Source organism: Peromyscus leucopus, chromosome X (assembly GCF_004664715.2).
Source record: "Peromyscus leucopus breed LL Stock chromosome X, UCI_PerLeu_2.1, whole genome shotgun sequence".
NCBI lineage: Eukaryota > Metazoa > Chordata > Mammalia > Rodentia > Cricetidae > Peromyscus > Peromyscus leucopus.
The window spans coordinates 135,240,777-135,259,416 of record NC_051083.1 but is presented as its reverse complement, the minus strand read 5'-3'; the positions used below and the strand labels follow the sequence as shown (position 1 = coordinate 135,259,416).

At 45.7% G+C, this 18,640-nt stretch overlaps 2 protein-coding genes across 12 annotated transcripts in view; one reads left to right on the top strand and one right to left on the bottom strand.

Annotated features, from left to right (window-relative positions):
- Window positions 1-10,713: 10,713 nt before the first annotated feature.
- Pnma5 (PNMA family member 5) lies at window positions 10,714-13,007 on the top strand. Its single transcript, XM_028861914.2, is given in 2 exon segments — window positions 10,714-12,286; window positions 12,289-13,007. Coding segments are annotated over 2 exon segments (1,872 nt in total). The 5' UTR covers window positions 10,714-10,893; the 3' UTR covers window positions 12,768-13,007.
- A 2,270-nt stretch (window positions 13,008-15,277) lies between these two features.
- Window positions 15,278-18,640, bottom strand: part of Znf185 (zinc finger protein 185 with LIM domain) — a 57,507-nt gene continuing 54,144 nt past the window's right edge. For 10 of the 11 annotated variants that reach the window (XM_037199317.1, XM_037199309.1, XM_037199310.1 and 7 more), the window contains 3 exons: window positions 17,971-18,069; window positions 17,359-17,395; window positions 15,278-17,267 (listed from right to left, as the gene is read on the bottom strand). In XM_037199317.1, coding sequence (XP_037055212.1) covers window positions 17,971-18,069 — 99 coding nt within the window. In that variant the 3' untranslated portion in view covers window positions 15,278-17,267; window positions 17,359-17,395. The remainder of the gene's footprint in view (window positions 17,268-17,358; window positions 17,396-17,970; window positions 18,070-18,640) is intronic. The other variant, XM_037199308.1, reaches the window with a different exon arrangement.

The window sequence follows — 18,640 nt, the reverse complement described above, 5'->3', positions numbered from 1 at the left end:
ATTTCGCAGTCCTATCCACAATCCCATGTCTGCCAGCACTTGTTTGCTCATCAGCATTCAAAAAATTCAAAATCAATACAATACTATATAGGATCCAGACTCCCTGTATATTTCCCATCTTTTACTGCTAAACTTTTTCATGCTCTTCCTGTTTTCTCCTTTGGAAGTATATCCTTAAAAAATGTTTTACTTTGCTCATTTCTATTGACTAAGAGTAATCTTGGTGTTGCACAAAGGAACACACAAAGTGAATGTACACTTTGACAAGGGAATTTCTTTAAAAAGAATGCATGAGCCACCACCACTGACTACTGAGCACATTTGGCTGAGTTGGCTACGGTCTTTTATTTGTGATATAGGTGATGATTGTGTTTCTTCTACCATTGGCAGGAGCTTGACTTCACAATCTGACCATTGACTAGTCAGGCACAAAAGGAAATGGGAAGGTAAAGAAATTTGGGCCTTTGTCCAGATATCTACCTTTGACAGAAAAAAAAAATGTTTTCACACTATATCCTGGTCCATTTTTTGTGGGTATATGTGTGTTGGGGGTGTTTGCATGTGTTTACATGTGTGTAGATGTGTGTGTGTAGGCCAGAGGTCAACCTGTTGGTTCTCGCCTTCCATTGTGGGTTCTGGGAATTGATCCCAGGTTATCAACCTTGCAGCTATCTTTCTGGCCCCATTGTGTTAACTCTTAAAAGAGGGGTCAATAGTTTATCTTTAAAATATTATAATATTTTGGGCAATTTATAATGTCATCATGTCTCCACCTAGGGCCAGGGGTGTGTTATAACAACAAAAAGGGTGGAGGGAGGGAGAAACAGTAGGTATTTTGGAAAGGAAGCTGAGACTAATTACCCTTCAAAATGAGCTTTATTAGGAGAACCTTAAAATCATGTAGTTGGACCTTGTAGTAGGAGAATGTTTGAGGTAGATGGAACATCATTTCAGTGATAACATGAGGGGGCCTTAAAGGGAACGGTGGGGGGGGACTTCCTTTTAAAACCTAGAGAGGTGTTTCATTAGGAGAAATAGCTTAAAATGAAGAAGTAAGATAGTTGCTATGGACAGCGACAAGGGGAAACCTAAAGGAGAGCAAGAAATCCACATAACAGGGTATACCTATTTTTTTTCTTTTGTTTTTGAGACAGGGTTTCTCTGTGTAGCTTTGCACCTTTCCTGGGACTCACTTGGTAGCCCAGGCTGGCCTCAAACTCACAGAGATCCACCTGGTTCTGTCTCCTGAGTGCTGGGTTAAAGGTGTGTGCCACCACCGCCCAGCTCCTAATTTTTTTTTTAAAGTTTTGGAGAACTCATGGGAAAGTCTCTTGCCAAGATGTGTGTTCTAACCTTCATAATGGGGTTCTGTCAGTTCTTTCTAGGGTTCAGACTGAAGGAAGGTCATATTCTGATTTCTCAAAGAGACAAAGAGGCCAGGTAATGGATCTGTGATCTAACAAAGTGCAACTTGGATTTTGTTCTTTTGATTAAAAATCACGCAAAAGAGTATATTTAAAAGAGTTAAAAAAGAATTTTTTTTAAAAATCTATAAAATATGGTTTGGTGATATGGCTCATTGGGAAAGAATGCTTGCTACCAATTGATTTGACTTCAATTCTCAGGACTGACATGGTGGAAGGAGAAAACCAACTTCTGCAAGTTGTCCTCTGACCTCCACATGCATACATGGCACATATGTGCCCACATACATGCAACACAATAAATGGTGTAATTACTTTTTTTAATCTATAAAATAGGAGCTGGAAATGTGGCTCAGTCAGTAAAATGCCTGCCATGCAAGTATGAGGTTCTGAGTTTGGATACCCAGGTTAAAAAGCTAGGCACAATACAATGTTTCTAACCGTAGCACAGGGTGAAGTAAAGATAGGAAGATTCCCAGAGCTTACTTGCCAGTCACCATGTTCAGTGGGAACTCTTGTCTCAAAATATAAGGTGGACAATTTAGGCCATTCAATGCTCATGTCTGTCTTACACATGTGCACGTACATCCATTCATACATTGTACTCATATGTACATACCCCCAAGCTATAAAATAGCCTCACTTTATCAAGAGGAAATAATCTTCCCTTTCTTGGTTTCAAAAAAGCGCTGCTATATTCCCCTTTCAAATTCTAAAGAGGATTTGTGCCAGTCCCTCATAGGGTGTTTTAAATTCTAAGGTGGAGCAATTGTGACACTTTACTTTCCTTAAAATTAGTGTATTGCATGGAAGCCCAGGATCTGGGCCACCACCTGTGGCCATGTTGGTGTTAGAGGGCTGCACTGCTGTTGGGCCCATACAGACCTGAATGACATCTACTGCCATGAGGGGCCATGACATTGTATGGGCCTGGGCTGCAGCCAGAGCCACGTCTGGGTCTGTGGCTCTCCTATAGGGTTCATGTGGATGTCTGAGGTTACTATTGCCATCAAAGACCAGGTGGATTCCTGGGGTCTGATCTGCCCCCTTTGGCCAGATGGGTGTTTGTGGACCACACTGCCTCTGGGTCCATGCCAATCTGAGTGATCTGTGCAGCCACCTGGGGCCATGGTGGCATCTGAGCCTGGGCTGCTACCAAGAACCATGTTTGGGTCCATGGTCCAACTGCAGCTGGGGTCTGTGTGGATATTCATGGCCTGTAAGCCCTTCAAGCCACTTGAGTGGCCAGGCCTCGCCCCCGAGGACCTCTAACTGCCAGGTTCCTCCCACAGAATACTCTTAACTACCATAACTGTTGGACCCTGCCCCCACCCTTCAGAGCAAAAGGCCCAATCTCTAATGTAGGTGGAGTTATCCTGTTCCTGCCTGGCTCCCGCAGCCCTCAGATCCAAGTAAATACACAGAGACTTACATTATTTACAAACTGTATGGCCTAATGCTCAGGCTTCTTGCTAACTGTTCTTACATCTTAAATTAACCCATTTCTATTAATCTATAAGTTGCCACAGGGCTTGTGGCTTACTGGTATCTTAACATGTTGTTTTTCCTCATGGCAGCTGGCAGCATCTCCTCACTCAGCCTTCCTGTTCCTAGCATTCTCTTCTTCTGCTTGTTCCACCTATACTTCCTGCCTGGCTACTGTCCAATCAACATTTTATTTATCAACCAATCAGAGCAACACATTCAGAGCATACAGAATGGCATCCCACAGCACTCTGGACATGAAATCCCACCAATCTCCACCCTAGCAAGCTCCAATCCCTTCCCAAGAAGCTCTCTATAAGCCCCCTATCCTGTTCAGTTTGCTGCTGTTTCTTGCTCAAGCAGAGACAGCCACACTCCTGTTTTTGTTCCTTCCCAATAAATCTCTTGTGTGAGGTTTGTTGTGCAGTGTGACTTTGTGGTATGGCTTGACTTCCAGCTGCCAGGATACCTTTCCATCCTAGCTGCAATGCTTACTATATTGCCACCAAGGGTCATGTGGACATCAGGGATCTGGGATACCACCTAGGACCATCTTAGTGCCCAAGGACTGAGCCTCTGCAGGGTGATACAAATCTGAGTGGGTTGCACTGCCACCTAGGGCCATGGTGTTGCCTAGGCCTAGGTTGTAGTTGGAGACCACATCTGGGTCCATTGCCCTGCCACAGTAGTGGTCTGTGGTAAGGTACATGGCTCCTGTTGCTACTAAAGACAATGAGGATAGGTCTGTACAGAGTTGGCCCTGCCCCTCACTGGCTGTAGCACTAGGAAGAGCTGTCCTTGCCTCTCACCAACTGAAGCAATTGGGAGAGTGAGTCCTGCATCTTGCCTGGGCATCACAGTAGAGCTGACCCTGTTGATGGTGGCACAGGTGATCCACCCCCATAAAAGTGCAGGGGAGATATGGCCCTGCCTCTCATCTGCCATATGGTAGAGGGGGCAAGGGAAAGAAAACCTACCTCTCCCTTAGCCCTCACCTCCTGTGGCAGGTGGGATAGCAGACCCTGTGGTAATGAGAGTGGGAGAATTGGCACTGAATCTCACCCAGGCAGCACAGTAGAGCTGACCTTCTTGGCAGGGAAAAAAGTGAGCCAGCCTGGAGGGTATGATTCCACCCCCCACCATCTGCCATGTGGTGGCATGGGTGAGGGAAAGATGCACTCCCCTGCCCACTTGCCCCTTGCCACCTATGATGGGTGGGAGAGTTGGTCCCAGGGACATAAAAACTGGAGAACTGGTCCTTCCCCTCACCAGCTACAGCACACAGAAGAACAGGCCCTGCATGTCACCTGGGGAGTACACTAGAGCTGACCCTGTTGTTGTCTATGCAGGTGAGCTGGTCCTGTGGTTGTAAGAACAAGAGAGCAGCACCTGTCCCCTCCCTCATATGCCATGTGGTGGCATGGGCAGGAGAACTATGCCCTCCACTCTCCACCCCCACCCCTTGCCAACTGCAACAGGCAGGAGAGCTGGCCTCAGGGGCATGAGAATATAAGAGCTAGCCCTGTCCCTCACCAACTGCAGCAACTGGGAGAGCAAGCCATATACCTCACCTGGGCAAAACAGTAGATATGGCCCTGGTGGTATATGTGTGGATGAGACAGACCCCAGGGCATGAGAGTAGGAGAACTGGCCCTGCTCCTTGCTGCAGGCTGTATTGGTTAAGCTAGCTGGGGCAATGCTAGAGAGCTCACCCAGCTGGCAGGCTGACCAACACAGCTACCATCCAGGCCCAGAACCAGAGCTATGTGTTAGCCCACCCCAACATCCACCCTATCTATGAGCTGTTGGAGCACATGCAGGGGTCAGTCCTGTAGCCCCAAAGCTGCAGGATCTCCAACCCAACCCAGACACAGGTGCTGGAGATGTCATTCTGTATGCTGTGAATATGTTGCTCTGATTTGGTTAATAAATAAAACACTGATTGGCCAGCAGCCAGGCAGGAAGTATAGTATAGGTAGGATAAGCAGAGAGGAGGATGCTGGGAACAGGACGATGGAGTGAGGAGACACTGCCAGCTGCCACCAGGAGAAGTAAGATGTAAAGATATCGGTAAGCCACAAGCCATGTGGCAAGGTATAGAGTCATAGAAATGGGTTAATTTAAGATATAAGATCTAGCTAACAAGAAGCCTGAGCCATTAGGCCATACAGTTCGTAATTAATATAAACCTCCGTGTATTTATTTGGGTCTGAGCAGCTGTGGGCCCGGGTGGGACTGGAGAAAACTCTAGCTATGCACAGGACACCAACAGGATATCCAGGAAGAGTCCCAGTATCTATAGGTTAGCAGAAGCCAGAGGCCTCGAGCCAGACCAATGATCCATTGCAAAAAACACTTAAAAGTAAAGATGTATGGACTACTGTATGACTCACTGGGCCACATTACGGCTACCACCCCAAAATTTTCTTTTTTTTCTTTTTTGTTTTGTTTTGAGGCTATATTTTTAAATTTTGTTTTGTTTGGGGGGCGGTCAGAGGGTGGAGGCAAGGGGATGGTGAAATGGGTGGTATTGAGATGCATGATGTGAAACCCACAAAGAATAAAAAGTTTAAAAAATTAGTGTATTGCCAGGAAATTAGGAGATAACTCCAAAGCTGATTATAATCTCTATTGACTAGCTAACAACATCTTAAAAAGGTTTAGGAATAAATTATGACTTGAAGACAAGATTTCACTTCCAAGAGAGGAGAAAAGGATGTTGTAGTAATAGAAAAAAAAAAAACTTGAATCATGATATCTTCAAATGTCCCAAAGGTTAGGCCAAAAAAGGGCTTGTGGTTTTTGTTTTTTCTTTTCTTTTCTTTTCATTTTTTAGTTTTACCCTGGTGATATGTTTTTGCCATAGTCATAAGGCTTTCTTTTAAAGGGAAGAACAAACAGGCTTAGAGAGAACTTGTGATAAACAGATAGATGATGAAAAGTTTTTCCTGGGGCCTGCCTATTCTAAGAAGGGACCATTAAGGCTATCTGCTGGCTTTAGAGTGAGCAGGGCAAAGTTCAAGAGTCTGGAAAAGAAAAGAAGCTACCTCAAAAAATATGTTTGTGTTAATCAGAGAGAACGAGCAGTTCAACAAATCATTTATGAGACACAAAAAAACAGAATTTAAAAGGCTTTGTGTCTGGCTTTCTCATGTGTAACCAAGGAAAACTTTCCTTGACTCTAAGTTGCATGGGGAAGGAAATTGCTTTTTGAGAAGCCCTTTTTTGGAACTCACAGTATGGGCTTTGTTAAACCTTCAGTATTTCCAGGATAATGACTTAGGTAAAACTCAACATTGGAGCCACTCCTCCATAACATTTTATTGTTGACGAAAGAATTTGAGATGAAGCTATTTCTCTACTAGTGAGAAGGAGAGAAATAGAAGTCTCACCAGTGGAGTATTCAGTATCCCAGAGGTGAGTGGGAGTTCTTTATATGGCATTGGCTAAATGGTAGGTTCTGGGACACCTAATGTGCTGGTGCTCTGACAGGTCCTAAGTAAAATGAACCTAATGAATTTGGGACTCTCTAGCAGCATTATGAACCCTGGGCAACTATCTACTCAAACCTGGGGATGTAGCTTCAGTTTCATTTGCTCTACCATGACTTCTAGCCTCAGTCCTGTATAAATAAACACATGAGGGGTGGGGAGATTGGCATGTCTGCAAATATCATGAGCAGCGACCCTTTTTATTAAAACATTCCAGAGATGCCTATTCTGTTTGTGTATTTTTGTTTCGGAGTTTTTGAGACAAGGTTTCACACTGTAAACCACACTGGCCTAGAACTGTGAAGCTTAAACTGGCCTTGAAAACATTATATAGTTTGGGATGACTTGAAACTCTTCATCTTCCTGTTTCCATCTCCCAGATGCTGGAACAACAGGCATGAACCAGTCAATTCTTTTTTAAAGAATCTCAAATAAAGCAAAGCAAATTTATTCTGCTACCAAAGGCCTCAAATATACACCTTGTTGTATGTTTCCTGTGTCGTACCCATGGCCTTCTTTGGAGTAGCAATTTGGTTCTCCTGGGCAAACATTTGAGTCTTTCCACTGTGGGAGAAGCCTTCCTTAGGAAAGGTTGGAAACTATTTAAAGTACTAGGTGGGTAATTTGTGGTTAGGAAATCTATAGACTGAAGTGAATACAAACTTGGAAGGAAGGAAAGAAGAAAGTGAGCGAGGGTGTTAGGATTCTGCCGCCACTCCAGCGGCATGACTGCACATGTGTAGTTCAGCAGTTAAGCAAGGGGTCTTATGTCTTGCATCATCAATGCGGTGTGCAACATGGTCACGCAATCAGTGCATGTGTGTGGTGTAGCTCCATAATGTGCACGGGAATCCTTAAAAAGCTGGACACAGACTCCTCCCTCTCTCTGTTCTTCCCTCCCCTCCCCCCTCCCTCTGCTCCCTCCCCTCCCCTCCCCTCCCCTCCCTTCCCCTCTCTCTCTATTCTCTGCATGTGCTTCTTCCCCAGTCCTGGTTCTTTTGTCCCCGCTCCTCCTAATAAACCTCTGATACTGGGTTTTGTCATGGCTCTTGACTCATGACCTTTCTGAACAGTAACTGACGCTGCTTATCATTTATAAAACAACAGAGTGAGGGAGGGGGTAAAGGAAGGAAGGAAGAAAGAAGAAAGAGGGAGGGGGAGGGAAGGGAAGGAGGGAGAGGGGAGGGAGAGAAAGATAGAGAGAAAGAAAGGAAAGAAAGAAAGGGTTAAAAGGTTTTCACCTTGTATCCCAGGCTGAAACTCATGATCCTCCTGCTTCTGCCTCCTAGTGAGTGAATGCTGGGATTACAGGCACTTGCCTTCAAAGCCCAGAGAATAAAATCTTTTGATACTTTGTATGTCTTGGTGAACCTGGAAAAGTTTCATGTGCTGGAGAAATGCAAAAAGCTTTTGTAATATTGGCCTTTCAACTCTACATCACAGCCTAATAAAAACATAAAAAGGGAATATATAACTTTCAGGTATTAAGTCCCTTTGAGCTTGTATTTTGTGTGAGGCCCTATAGTCTTGCAATTAGACACATTCTTTTCGCTCAGCCTGTAGGGTTAGGTGGTTATACCCACCTTTCACTATTTGCATATAGAAATAAAAGTAACTGATGACCATCACGTCACAGCTAGTAGCCAATGAGGCACAGGCACGTGAAATGGAGAAACCAATGGCTGCTGGGCCTGGCATGACACGTGCCATGCTTGATGGTTTCTAAGTCAAACTTTGGGCCACACCTCCAGCCACTCTGTTCAAATTCTGTATCCCTCCCACTTGCTCCCCATGGAACCGTCAGGATTGGGTGAGGCAACAGTATCCTCCTATTAGGGAGTGGGGGGAGGGGAGGTGATACCAGTGCGCAGCCCCAAAAGGGTCGTGTGCAACTCCACGGGGTTGGGGGGGGGCATATATAAGATCTTCCGGCGTTGGCCTCGGAGTCCATTTTGCTCTGCGGCGTGCGTGGTCCTCTCGTCTCCTGGAGTTCTGGTCTGGAAGCCTCTTCATCAGGTATGGTGCTGCCCTCCCCCTGGCACCTTAAGGTTTCTGCCGTCTCAAGACCTCATCCATTCCTTTTGGTGTCCTTTCCTTTTATAGCCTTCTGCTTACTTCCACTATAACCCTTTCTGGGAATGTGAGATCGAAAAAGTGTGGAGTGGAGGACATTTGTGAAGGGGTGGGAAGCATAGCGGATTATTTGTTGTTTTCTTTTTCTTTCTTTCTTTTTCTTTTCTTTTCTTTTTTTTTTTTTTTTGAGACAGGGTTTCTCTGTGTAGCTCTGGAGCCTGAGCCTGTCCTGGAACTCGCTCTGTAGACCAGGCTGGCCTTGAACTCACAGAGATCCGCCTGGCTCTGCCTCCCGAGTGCTGGGATTAAAGGTGTGTGCCACCACCACCCGGCCGGTTGTTTTCTTTCTGTGAGACAGTGTATATTGCACAGGCTGGTCTAAAATTTCTGGGTTCAGGTGATCCTCCTGCCTCCTGAGAAGCCAATGCACTGGGTTTTGTTTGTGTTTTAGATAAGGTCGAGGTAGGGGAGTTTAGGCATAAGTGAGGATGGTATTTGGCAGCAGGAGTGACTTTGGGTTGTCACTAGCATGTGATGGGGGGACGTGGATAGCTTGGGACCTGGAGACATAACTCGAAATGTATATTGGATGAGGCTGGGCCTGGTTCAGAAGAACTGAGATGAATGTGGGTTCTGAGAACACGCTGGAACTTAGAGGGGGTGATGCTTGGGACAGTCAAGAAGGTGCTGGAAATTGGATAGGTCACAGCTTAGTTCAGAGCTGGAATGGAGATGGCTGTGAGATCTGGGCATATGCCTGACTGGGGAGGAGGGGCGATGCTTGTGCCAGTCAAGAAGGTGCTGGAACCCTGGAACCTGGATAGGTCAGAGCCTGGTTCTGAACTAGAACTGAGATAGCAGCTGGTCCAAAATGGCACAGGAACAGGGAAGGGTCGGTTCTTGGGACACCAGGCACGGTTGGAAGCAGAATGGAGCTGGATGGGGTGGGTTCTGGAAATACAAGTGACAGTTTGTTGTGGGTGGGGTCAGTGGAGGTAGGGGAGCAACTTTGTTAGAATTCCTTCTGTCTCAATAGAGTCCCTTAGTATAGCAGTTGCTCAAATCCTGGCAAGGATTTTTTTTTTTTAAAGAATGTCTTACAATATAGTGGTGGCAGGCCTCAAACTGACAGATTAACCTCAGTTATCCACCTTCAAGTGCAGGATTAAAGGTGTGTGCCACCTTGTCAGCAAGGAGCTGTCTTTAGATTCTTGTGCAGACTTGGATTAGCACAGCCTGCATGGGCAGGGACATTCAGGACAGACCATATTAAATATTACTCTGCTTTGCATTGAACAGATCAGTGGGCAGGAACCAGCATCCCTGCACCGCCTGTATGGAAAGAAGCCAGAAGACTGCCAGCATCAAGTGCCTGTACCAGCCAGCAAAGCCACTGTATTAAGCACACTTCAGTGGGGCACTGCATAACCAACAGCAGAGGTGAGCAGCTATTTTGGTAGTAACCTCTAACTCTAGCAAAGAACAGGTGAAGGGGCTTCCTGCCAAGGTTCACAGACTGCAGGGTAGGACCATACTTAGGGTGACAGTGTCTGTTTACTTTCTGGGACTTTTTCTGCCTCTGATTGCAGATTCCATATAATTTGAAACCATAAGCTTTTTTTTTTTTTTTTACTCAGTGCCCACTCTGCTTACCTCCCTCTGCACCTGACACCACCACCATCTTGTTACTAAGACACTTTATTGGTTGGAGGACCATGACATCACCTGTTGTTCCTTAAGGACCTTAACCTTACCACAAGGCACTATGTGATAACTTATGGTAGAAACCCAGATCCATACTATTCTTGTTTCCATGGCAGTACTTTAGCGTGTCACACATTCCTTGCATCCACCACTCACAGATCATATCTGCTGAGTTCCAGTCATCTTTCTCATCTCCTGAGCATGTCTTCAGGAAGAGGGGAGTCTCCTATGTGCTGCTAGTCTTGGACCCAGCAAGGAGTGGTCTGAATCAAACATAGCCCCTAGTGGGTGGCAGTGTTCTTCTTCCTGCCCTTTCTTCCACTGGGTCTTTTCCAATGTTTGGAGGCACTAGTCTTTGCCTCCTAACATTGGCATTTTTCCCACAGGTACTTGCAGAATACATGGTAGAGTCCCTGGACTTCAGTGAGGTTGCTGTGGCAGGACGTCAGCAGGGTCCAGTGAGGTTCAGGGAGCTTTGTGTGGGAAGACCCTCAACAAAATGATTACAAGAGCCTGGGAAGCAAGACTGAATCTCTGAGAGGAGGAGAGGTGATAGGAAGTGTTAACTAAGCTCTTATCTCTTTTACATTTCAGGCTGTGTGAAGCCCAGGACATTGCTGCCTTTCTACATGGCATTGGCTTAGAATCCTCTGAGTCCTAGGAAAATTCTGAGCTAATTACCCTAGTGTTAAGTCTGTTCATACAGGGTGGGACTAATGGCTGTGGCTCTGCTAGATGACTGGTGTAAGGGGATGGACCTGGACCCCAAGAAGGCTGTGCTCATTGTGGGCATTCCTGTGCAGTGCAGTGAGGCTGAGATAAAGGATGCTCTGAAAGAAGGCTTACCTCCTTTGTGTGCTCACAAGGTGATAGGCAGAATGTTCAGGAGGGAAGATGAAGCTAAGGCAGTCTTAATTGAACTGACTGAAGTTGTCAATTATACTATGATGCCCACTCATATACCAGCAGCAGGGGGGGCCTGGGAAGTGGTAGTCAAACCCCGTAGCCCAGATGATGAGTTTATCAATAAGCTGACATACTTTCTGAGAGATGAAGGACGGAGAATGGTAGATGTGGCCAAAGCCCTGGGGTTTAGCATTGCCCCTACAGTGAGCATGGACCTAAGGAATTCAGACCAAGACAAACCAGAAGGCTTGAAGTCTCTGTGCAGTAGCATGTGTTATCAAAAATTGAAAGTGTTTTCTGGCAGTCCCTTTCCAGGCCCAGGAGAAGAGACCTTTGAAACCTGGTTAGGGGAGGTCACTGAGATGATGCAGTTATGGCAGGTGTCTGAGAAGGAGAAGAAGAGGCGTCTTCTAGAGAGCTTGCGTGGCTCTGCCCTGTCAATTATGCAGGCACTGTGGGCTACCAATGACGCCCTAACTATGGAGCAGTGCTTGAAAGCCCTAAAGCAGATCTTTGGGAATAAAGAAGACTATAAGCTCTTACAGTTCAGATTCCTTCAGTTTTCTCAGAAACCTGCAGAGAAGCTATCTGATTACTTGCTGCGCTTAGAGCCCCTGCTGCAGAAAGCAGTGCAGCAGAGCCCCTTGTCCGCGCATAGTGCAGACTCAATTCGCCTCAAGCATGTCTTATCTCGAGTCTCCCTGACCACTGGCCTTCGGGGCAAGCTGTCCCTCTTAGATCAGCAAGGATGCCCACCCACTTTTCTGGAGTTAATGAAACTCACTCGAGATGAGGAAGAGTGGGAGACTACCATGGTAGTGATGAAGGAGCAGCAGAATCAGACAGAAAAGGAAAACAGGATCAGTGAGGCAGCAACAGATCAGGTTACCACCCAGGCAGGATATTTTAGGGAGATCAGCACCCAGACCATAGGAGAGGAAATTACATCAGTGAAACGGAGGCGACTGTTATGGACACACAGTGGTGGGGAAGAGGTGCCTATTAGGGAATCAGGTTTCAGGGCTGAAAATGATCCTGATGAGCAGAAACCCCGTGTTGAAGCACAGGAGTCGGGAAACGAGAGAGGGGCTGGGGCTATGAGCCACCCCAACCCCAGAGAAATATAGGCTCAAGAGTTCCAAGAATTCCTTCCTCTAGCAGGCAACAGAGATACCTTGGCAAAATGATGGGGCATCCCAGACAAATGGCAGGGGAAATGAGTGGTGGTGCAGAAGGTCAAGACGGCCAGGGCCAGGGTAAGGCATCCCACTTGCTACTCGCTAGAAGTGATTCCAACAAGCAAAAACAAGCTCTACCTAGCTCAGTGACTATCATATCCCAGGCCCATGGAGAGAACCAGAGAAAGGAATGGGGACGTACTGTAGCCAGACTACAGGGTGATCCAGATCCCAATTGGCACACTAGTGAGTCAAAGGATAAAGGTGGTGAGGCTTGGGGCTCTGAGCTAAGGATGCCCATTGGCACTGAAACAGCATGGGGTGTAGAGGAACCAGTCACAGGGTTGTCTCGGCCAGAGAGAACCAATGCCTCGGGGGAAGTGCAGCAAGGCAGGGAGACAGTGCTCCGGAGAGGAGGCCGCAGGATCCAGCCCGTCTTCAGGATCATCTACACTGCTCTAGGGGAGCCCCATGAGGGCAGTACCCTTGAGTCCTTTCGTGAGTGAAACCCCTGGGTCCCTGGACCCAAAGGCTCCGGGAGGCCAGTGCCAACCCAGAGGCAGTTTCCTTCTGGACACCTTGACTGTGAGCGGGAAAAGACACCAGTGCCCAAGAAGAGCCCCAAGCTGGGGGTGTGCACCCAGCACCATAGGATTCATGCCCTCAGCTGGCCTGAGAGCCTTTGAGTGTGCAGAACAGACTTTGTGTGAACAGGAGTTGGAAGAACAGCAGCAAGAGGACTTGGGGGGGGGGGCGAGGGTAGTTTGTTCTGCTCTCTTTTGTCCAGGGCTGCTGGAGAATTCCAGAAAGCAAGCAGGGGGAGCCTGGTGAATATAACTGGGCAGGCAGCTGCCAAGGCTGGCCCCAAACCCTGCCAACCTGAGAGGATGGCCAGGCAGTGCTGCCAAGGTGCCATCCTTCATCTGTCACCCATACCAAAAAGTTACAGAAGAGGCCATCTCAAGGGTTCTGCCTGGCTCTCCCAACATGGATGCCCCTTCCCCAATGCTTTGGAACACCGCTCTTATCTTTCAGCCTCATGCTGACCCAGCTGTCCAACCAGTCCTTTCCCACCTTGTGTGCTTATCCACGACCCATTGCTCCTGTACAAAGCTGTGAGTGAGGTGTGTTAACTTGAGCAGCTGGAAGCCCTGACTACCTGGTCAGGGTCACCTCTACACCCTGGCACATGTTGTGAGCTTCTGTGCCAGCCAAGGCCATGCTAGCTCCTCTCCCACCAGTGTTGTGAACTCCTTGTCTGTTTTCCTGGTGTACATCTAGACCAGCCTCCTGCTGCTCGTTCTCCTGCAGATGTTTGTGTTGTTACCTGATCAGGTGCTCCCCAGAATCCCCAGGCTCAGTCCTGTGGGAAGCAAGGACGTTGACAAGGAACTGGTCAGTGACTTCAACATAGGATAGTGCTGTAATGTTCCACTCCTGCTGTTGCTTGTGAATATTTTCTAGGGTTGGTGGAGTTTTGCAAGCTATGCTCCCCAATTCCCTGTGACGGGTCTTTGTATACTCTAAGGCAGTACCACCCTGCAGTGGTGATCTCTTGAGAGCATTCCTTAAAGCAAAGGACATTACCAGAAATTGACAAGATTGACATTGACCAGATCTTGACAAGAGACAGATCTAGGGCACCCAAGACAGTATATTGTAGCAAAAGTCCTTGTGTGGGCAGGGCTTGTGGCTTTTGTGTCCACTGAAAGTTTCTGTGTTACCTATTTTTAAATGGTTTTAGTATAAGTTTTGCTGAATAAATTTCATGAATGTTTCAGCTGTGTCCTGCCTGTGGTGGGAGTGAATTGGATGGCAACAGTGGTGGCTGGGTTGACACTGGCATGTGTACATGTGCAAGACCATGAGGGACTGCAGTGGTCTGGATGGGAAGGAGTCAGTCTACTGGTAGCCAATGTGTGTGAGATAAAATGGCGGTCTTCTCAGGGCATTTACCAGGAGCAGGAATAAAGGGACTGCATGCTGAAGGGAGGGTGCAGTACATAAGGCAGGCTCCAGGATTCTTGTTGCAGCAATATACTTGTAGAGGGCACAGGGCATCTATGTGACAGATTGACAGATATGGAAAGGACTCCAAAGGGGCCAGGGAATGATGCCTTATAGATGTTGTGCATAACTCAGGGCATGGTGTTTTTCCACCCACTCTGTTCAGTCTACGCCCTGACTGGGTAGGGGCCAGCTCTGTCTCCACTGAAGGATATTTGAGGACTAGTTAGACAGGGTGCTTGGCAGACTGTGAAGGAAAAAGGGGGAATGAGGGACTATTTCAGACAGCCTGTCATAGCATTTTTCCTGTCCTTTTGTGGGGATGTGTATGTTGTGATCCCTAAGCAGGTGTGACTTTTTATGTGCACTTGTGTGTGCATGTACCCACTTGTATGTTAGCGTGCATTTTTGACAGTGAATGAATAAGAGTATTGTCCAATGAATAGGTGTATATATGAGTCACTGTGTCTGTGAAGGAGCATGTTTTTGAATGTTGGGAACATGTGTGCCAGTGTATGAATATCTCTGAATGTGAGTATCACTGAAGGTGAGTGTGATAACATGTCATTGTATGTGAGAATGGGTGTGTTGGAGCATGAGACTGGACTCAGTGAGGGTCCAGTGTCTTGAATGTGAAGCATGTGTGTGCTGATAAATGTAAATGTGTTACTGAATGAGTGTGACTGTCATATGTGTCACTGCAGAGCTTGTAAACCAGTGTTTTATAAGGTTGGTGGATTCTGACTTGATCAAATATCAGGAGGCAGTATCATCTATAGTGGGTGCTCAGGAAATATTTATTAATGAGTGAGCAATCCTTCCCCTTCCTTTAGGTTTATAGCTGGGCACTAGGATTGCAGGCATGAGCCACCATATCCACCTTGGTTTTGTAGTAAGAATGGCTTCTGGTAAACCACGTGCCCCAAATTACCAAGTTATTATACTCAAGTGCATTATGTACACACAAAAAAACAAAAATGTTTTTTTAAAAAAGAAGAAATCATAATACTGATGTGTAATATCTTAACATTTATTATAATTTGTACACATTAATGTGGGTTAGCAAATTTAGCTATAAACAATAAGCAATTAAAAAGAAGTAAAATAATGCAAAACCATCCCTCTTTTAAGACACAAAAGGGCTATTTTGTAGTCAAATCAATACCAACATTGCAACCTGTCTTTGAGTATCTTCCATATTTCTAAAACTCCTTAAATGGCAAAGTACACCTTTAAGGTGGGGAAACCATCCTGCCTTGGGCCTCTTTACTGTGGATCCCATCTATGGGGCCTGCACTGAGACTCCCAGGTAACACCTCTAACCAAAGGAGTAACTTACTTTTCTCTTACTAATTCATTTGGCACCCATATGTTTTTGCCTACAATCTGCCAAGTCCCATGCTAGAGCGGGACTCGAGAAAGACTAGTTGGTAATTAGTGTGGGGATGTGGCATACTGTACTCCTTCTTCCCTTCAGAGTACACGCAGCAGATAAATATGCAAATAAATAGAATGTTCTTCTCTGATTACTTGAATGGAAGAACAAGTCTATACTCAAATGTGCTTAGAACTTAGAGTCTAAAGAAAGAGATGAGTTATTTTATAAGTAAATCAAATGAAGAAGCCTCCATTTTGCATCCCCAAATCTTGAGGGCTATTTTTCCTTTCAAGGAGCTTATAATTTAATGCTGTACCCAAAGGCAGCAAAGTGAAGTTGAATTAGAGCAGCATATTAGCAGACTGCAAAGATGAACCTGCCTCTGCTCTGGCAAACATCAGCTTTTAGCACTTTGAGTACCTAGAAGTTGATGTTGGTTTGAATCAGAGTCAGGACTAGAAAATAGGTCACTGTGTGCTTAGGGCAGAGAGCCTACTGCACCATTCACTGGATGTCAATTAGATTACTGTAGTGCTTCAAGGAGAGATCCAAGAAGCCCAGAGATGGAGTGAATTTCACACTTTTCCCATTTCTAAGAGTATGCTTCAGGGCAGTATTTCATAGTAGGGACCCTCTACACAGTGCCTGGCACATGCTCAATACTAGCTCAGTGTCATGATGGTTATTGCTTCTGGAAAAAGTATAGGCTCCAGAGAGAGACAATAGTGGTTCTACAGGATTCTTCCCACTTCTCTGAGCATTACTATCTTCATTTCTAAAATGAGAATATTTTAGAGACTACTAAAGAAATTAAAAGCCAATGCTTTGTGGTAATGCCTGGTGTGTGGTGAGGTCTCAAGAAACTTTATCTGTTTTCTTCTCTACTCTTTTAGAAGCTACATACTTCAGAGAATTTCTGTGTAAAATCTAGGAAACAGGACACTGAGGGTAAACACTTGAACTAGCTATTAAAATTCAAACAGACACAGATATCCCTTTTGTTAGAAGCCTCCTAATATTGTATCTTTTCAAATTTAAACCTGGGTAAACTTTTCAGTATGTACTGACATACCTGACTGGAAAAACTCAAAGGAGAATGGGAGGAGGTAATTTAAATCTGCTACATAATTCAATCAAAAACAACTTTTAAGAATTGTATGAGAAATTAAAAATACATACACACATACACACACACAGTGATTATCTTGTTGCCAACCCTTAGCATTCAATGCCTGTAATTTCCCTACTAGGGATCATCAACAGCATTTGGTTTGGTCCCTCAGAAGCCTCCAAAAGTCTGCATACACTGATACCTACACTTGTGCCCATGTCTAGCATACCAGGTCATCTGCACTCATTAGAAAGCCAACATATTAGGGAAGTCAAAGTGGAGTCCTTCATCCTGGGAGCAACTGAGATATGGATTTGAATTTCTAAGGTATAAAAGGCTATACATGTGTAATTATAACATCATTGAGATACAATACTAGATGTATTATTTCAGTACAAGGTGGGCAGAAGGACAGTGAAACCAGGTAGGGGAGGATGTAAGGGAAGAACCAACAATTTGGGGGCAACTGGACACCCAAATGTATCTGGGGCTCATCAGCTTCTGTTCAGCCTGGAGGAACAAAAAGGAAACAGGTAGCAACGAGAATAAGCATCTAATATCTGACAGCCAGGTTCCCTTGGGGTAGGTAACTGTTACTTACAGTGATTGTGAGCCTAAGTCCAACACAAATGCATTTCCTGGAGAAAAGGCAATTTTTGTGTAGTCAGAGAGGGAAAATATGCTGTGTTCAGACACTTGGGACAGTCCCACTGGCTACTGGCCCAGAGACTGCTTTATTCAACATCTTCGTTATTAAGTCTAAATCTAAGGTCCAAAGGAATATAGCAGAGAGCACAGCACTCGAATCTGAGACCTGGGATGAGGTCCAGATTCTACCACATACCAACTGGGTGTTTGTCCAGAACCATTTCCTTTCTACATTTTTATTTCCTTGTCACAAGATAGGCCCAGGTGTAACAGGGTTAGAGGATTCAGCTGAGGTTCTGGATGGGAGAGGTATTTCTTTTGAGGAACATACTATGATTCTAGCAACTTGGAAAAGGTCTTTAGGGAGGGATTTTGCTCACATCACTTAAGATCTCAAAGTAGCATAGAGCACAGAACAAGGACTTGGGATTCTCTGATTAAATGACTGAGAAGCATAGCAGGGTCCTGGAGTAAAACCCAGGTCCAAACCAGGGCGAACGTTTGTCTTGTTCCTTTAGTCTAATGAGGCTTTAGGCTGCTTATTCTATGGGCTTCCAGCACTCACCTAGAAGAGCTTCTCATAGCATTTCCCACAGTGGATGGTGTCACGGTGAATGAAGATCTGATCTAGGAGATCACCCATTGGTTTATTGCAAATCCCACACTAACAGAGAAAGCAAAGTTGAGGTCAGGACTCAAAGCAGATTCTGTAAGCTGATGGCACATCCTGAGCTTCCAAGAAGATAACAAGACATTGCAAAAATAGATATAAAACCTGATCTAGAAAACAAGATAAAACAAATAAACACAAAACACCAAAGTAAGCTGGTAGGGACTGGGGAGATGGCTCAGTCAGGAAAGCATTTGCTGTGGATTTGATCTCCAGAACTCATAAAATCTGGGTGCAGAGGCACAAACCTGTAATCCCAGTGCTTGTTGGGTGGCAGACACAGGAGTATTCCTGGGGCTCTGACCACTCCAGGGTCACTGAGAGACCCTGTTCTTGCTTAAATAACACAGAGGAAGGCGTCCAATGTCTGGCGCGCGCGCGCGCGCACACACACACACAGAGTGGGGGGCAGGATGATCAGCATTCTGGTTAAGGGTCTCAGTTTCACAATTCAGCCCAGGTTGACTGAGTGAGATGGGCAAGTAATTGAAACTTTTCCAGCCTCTACTTCCTTATAAGATTAGGAGAGGCTAGAGGATGTGAAGTTTAAGGTCCTGAGGAAGGT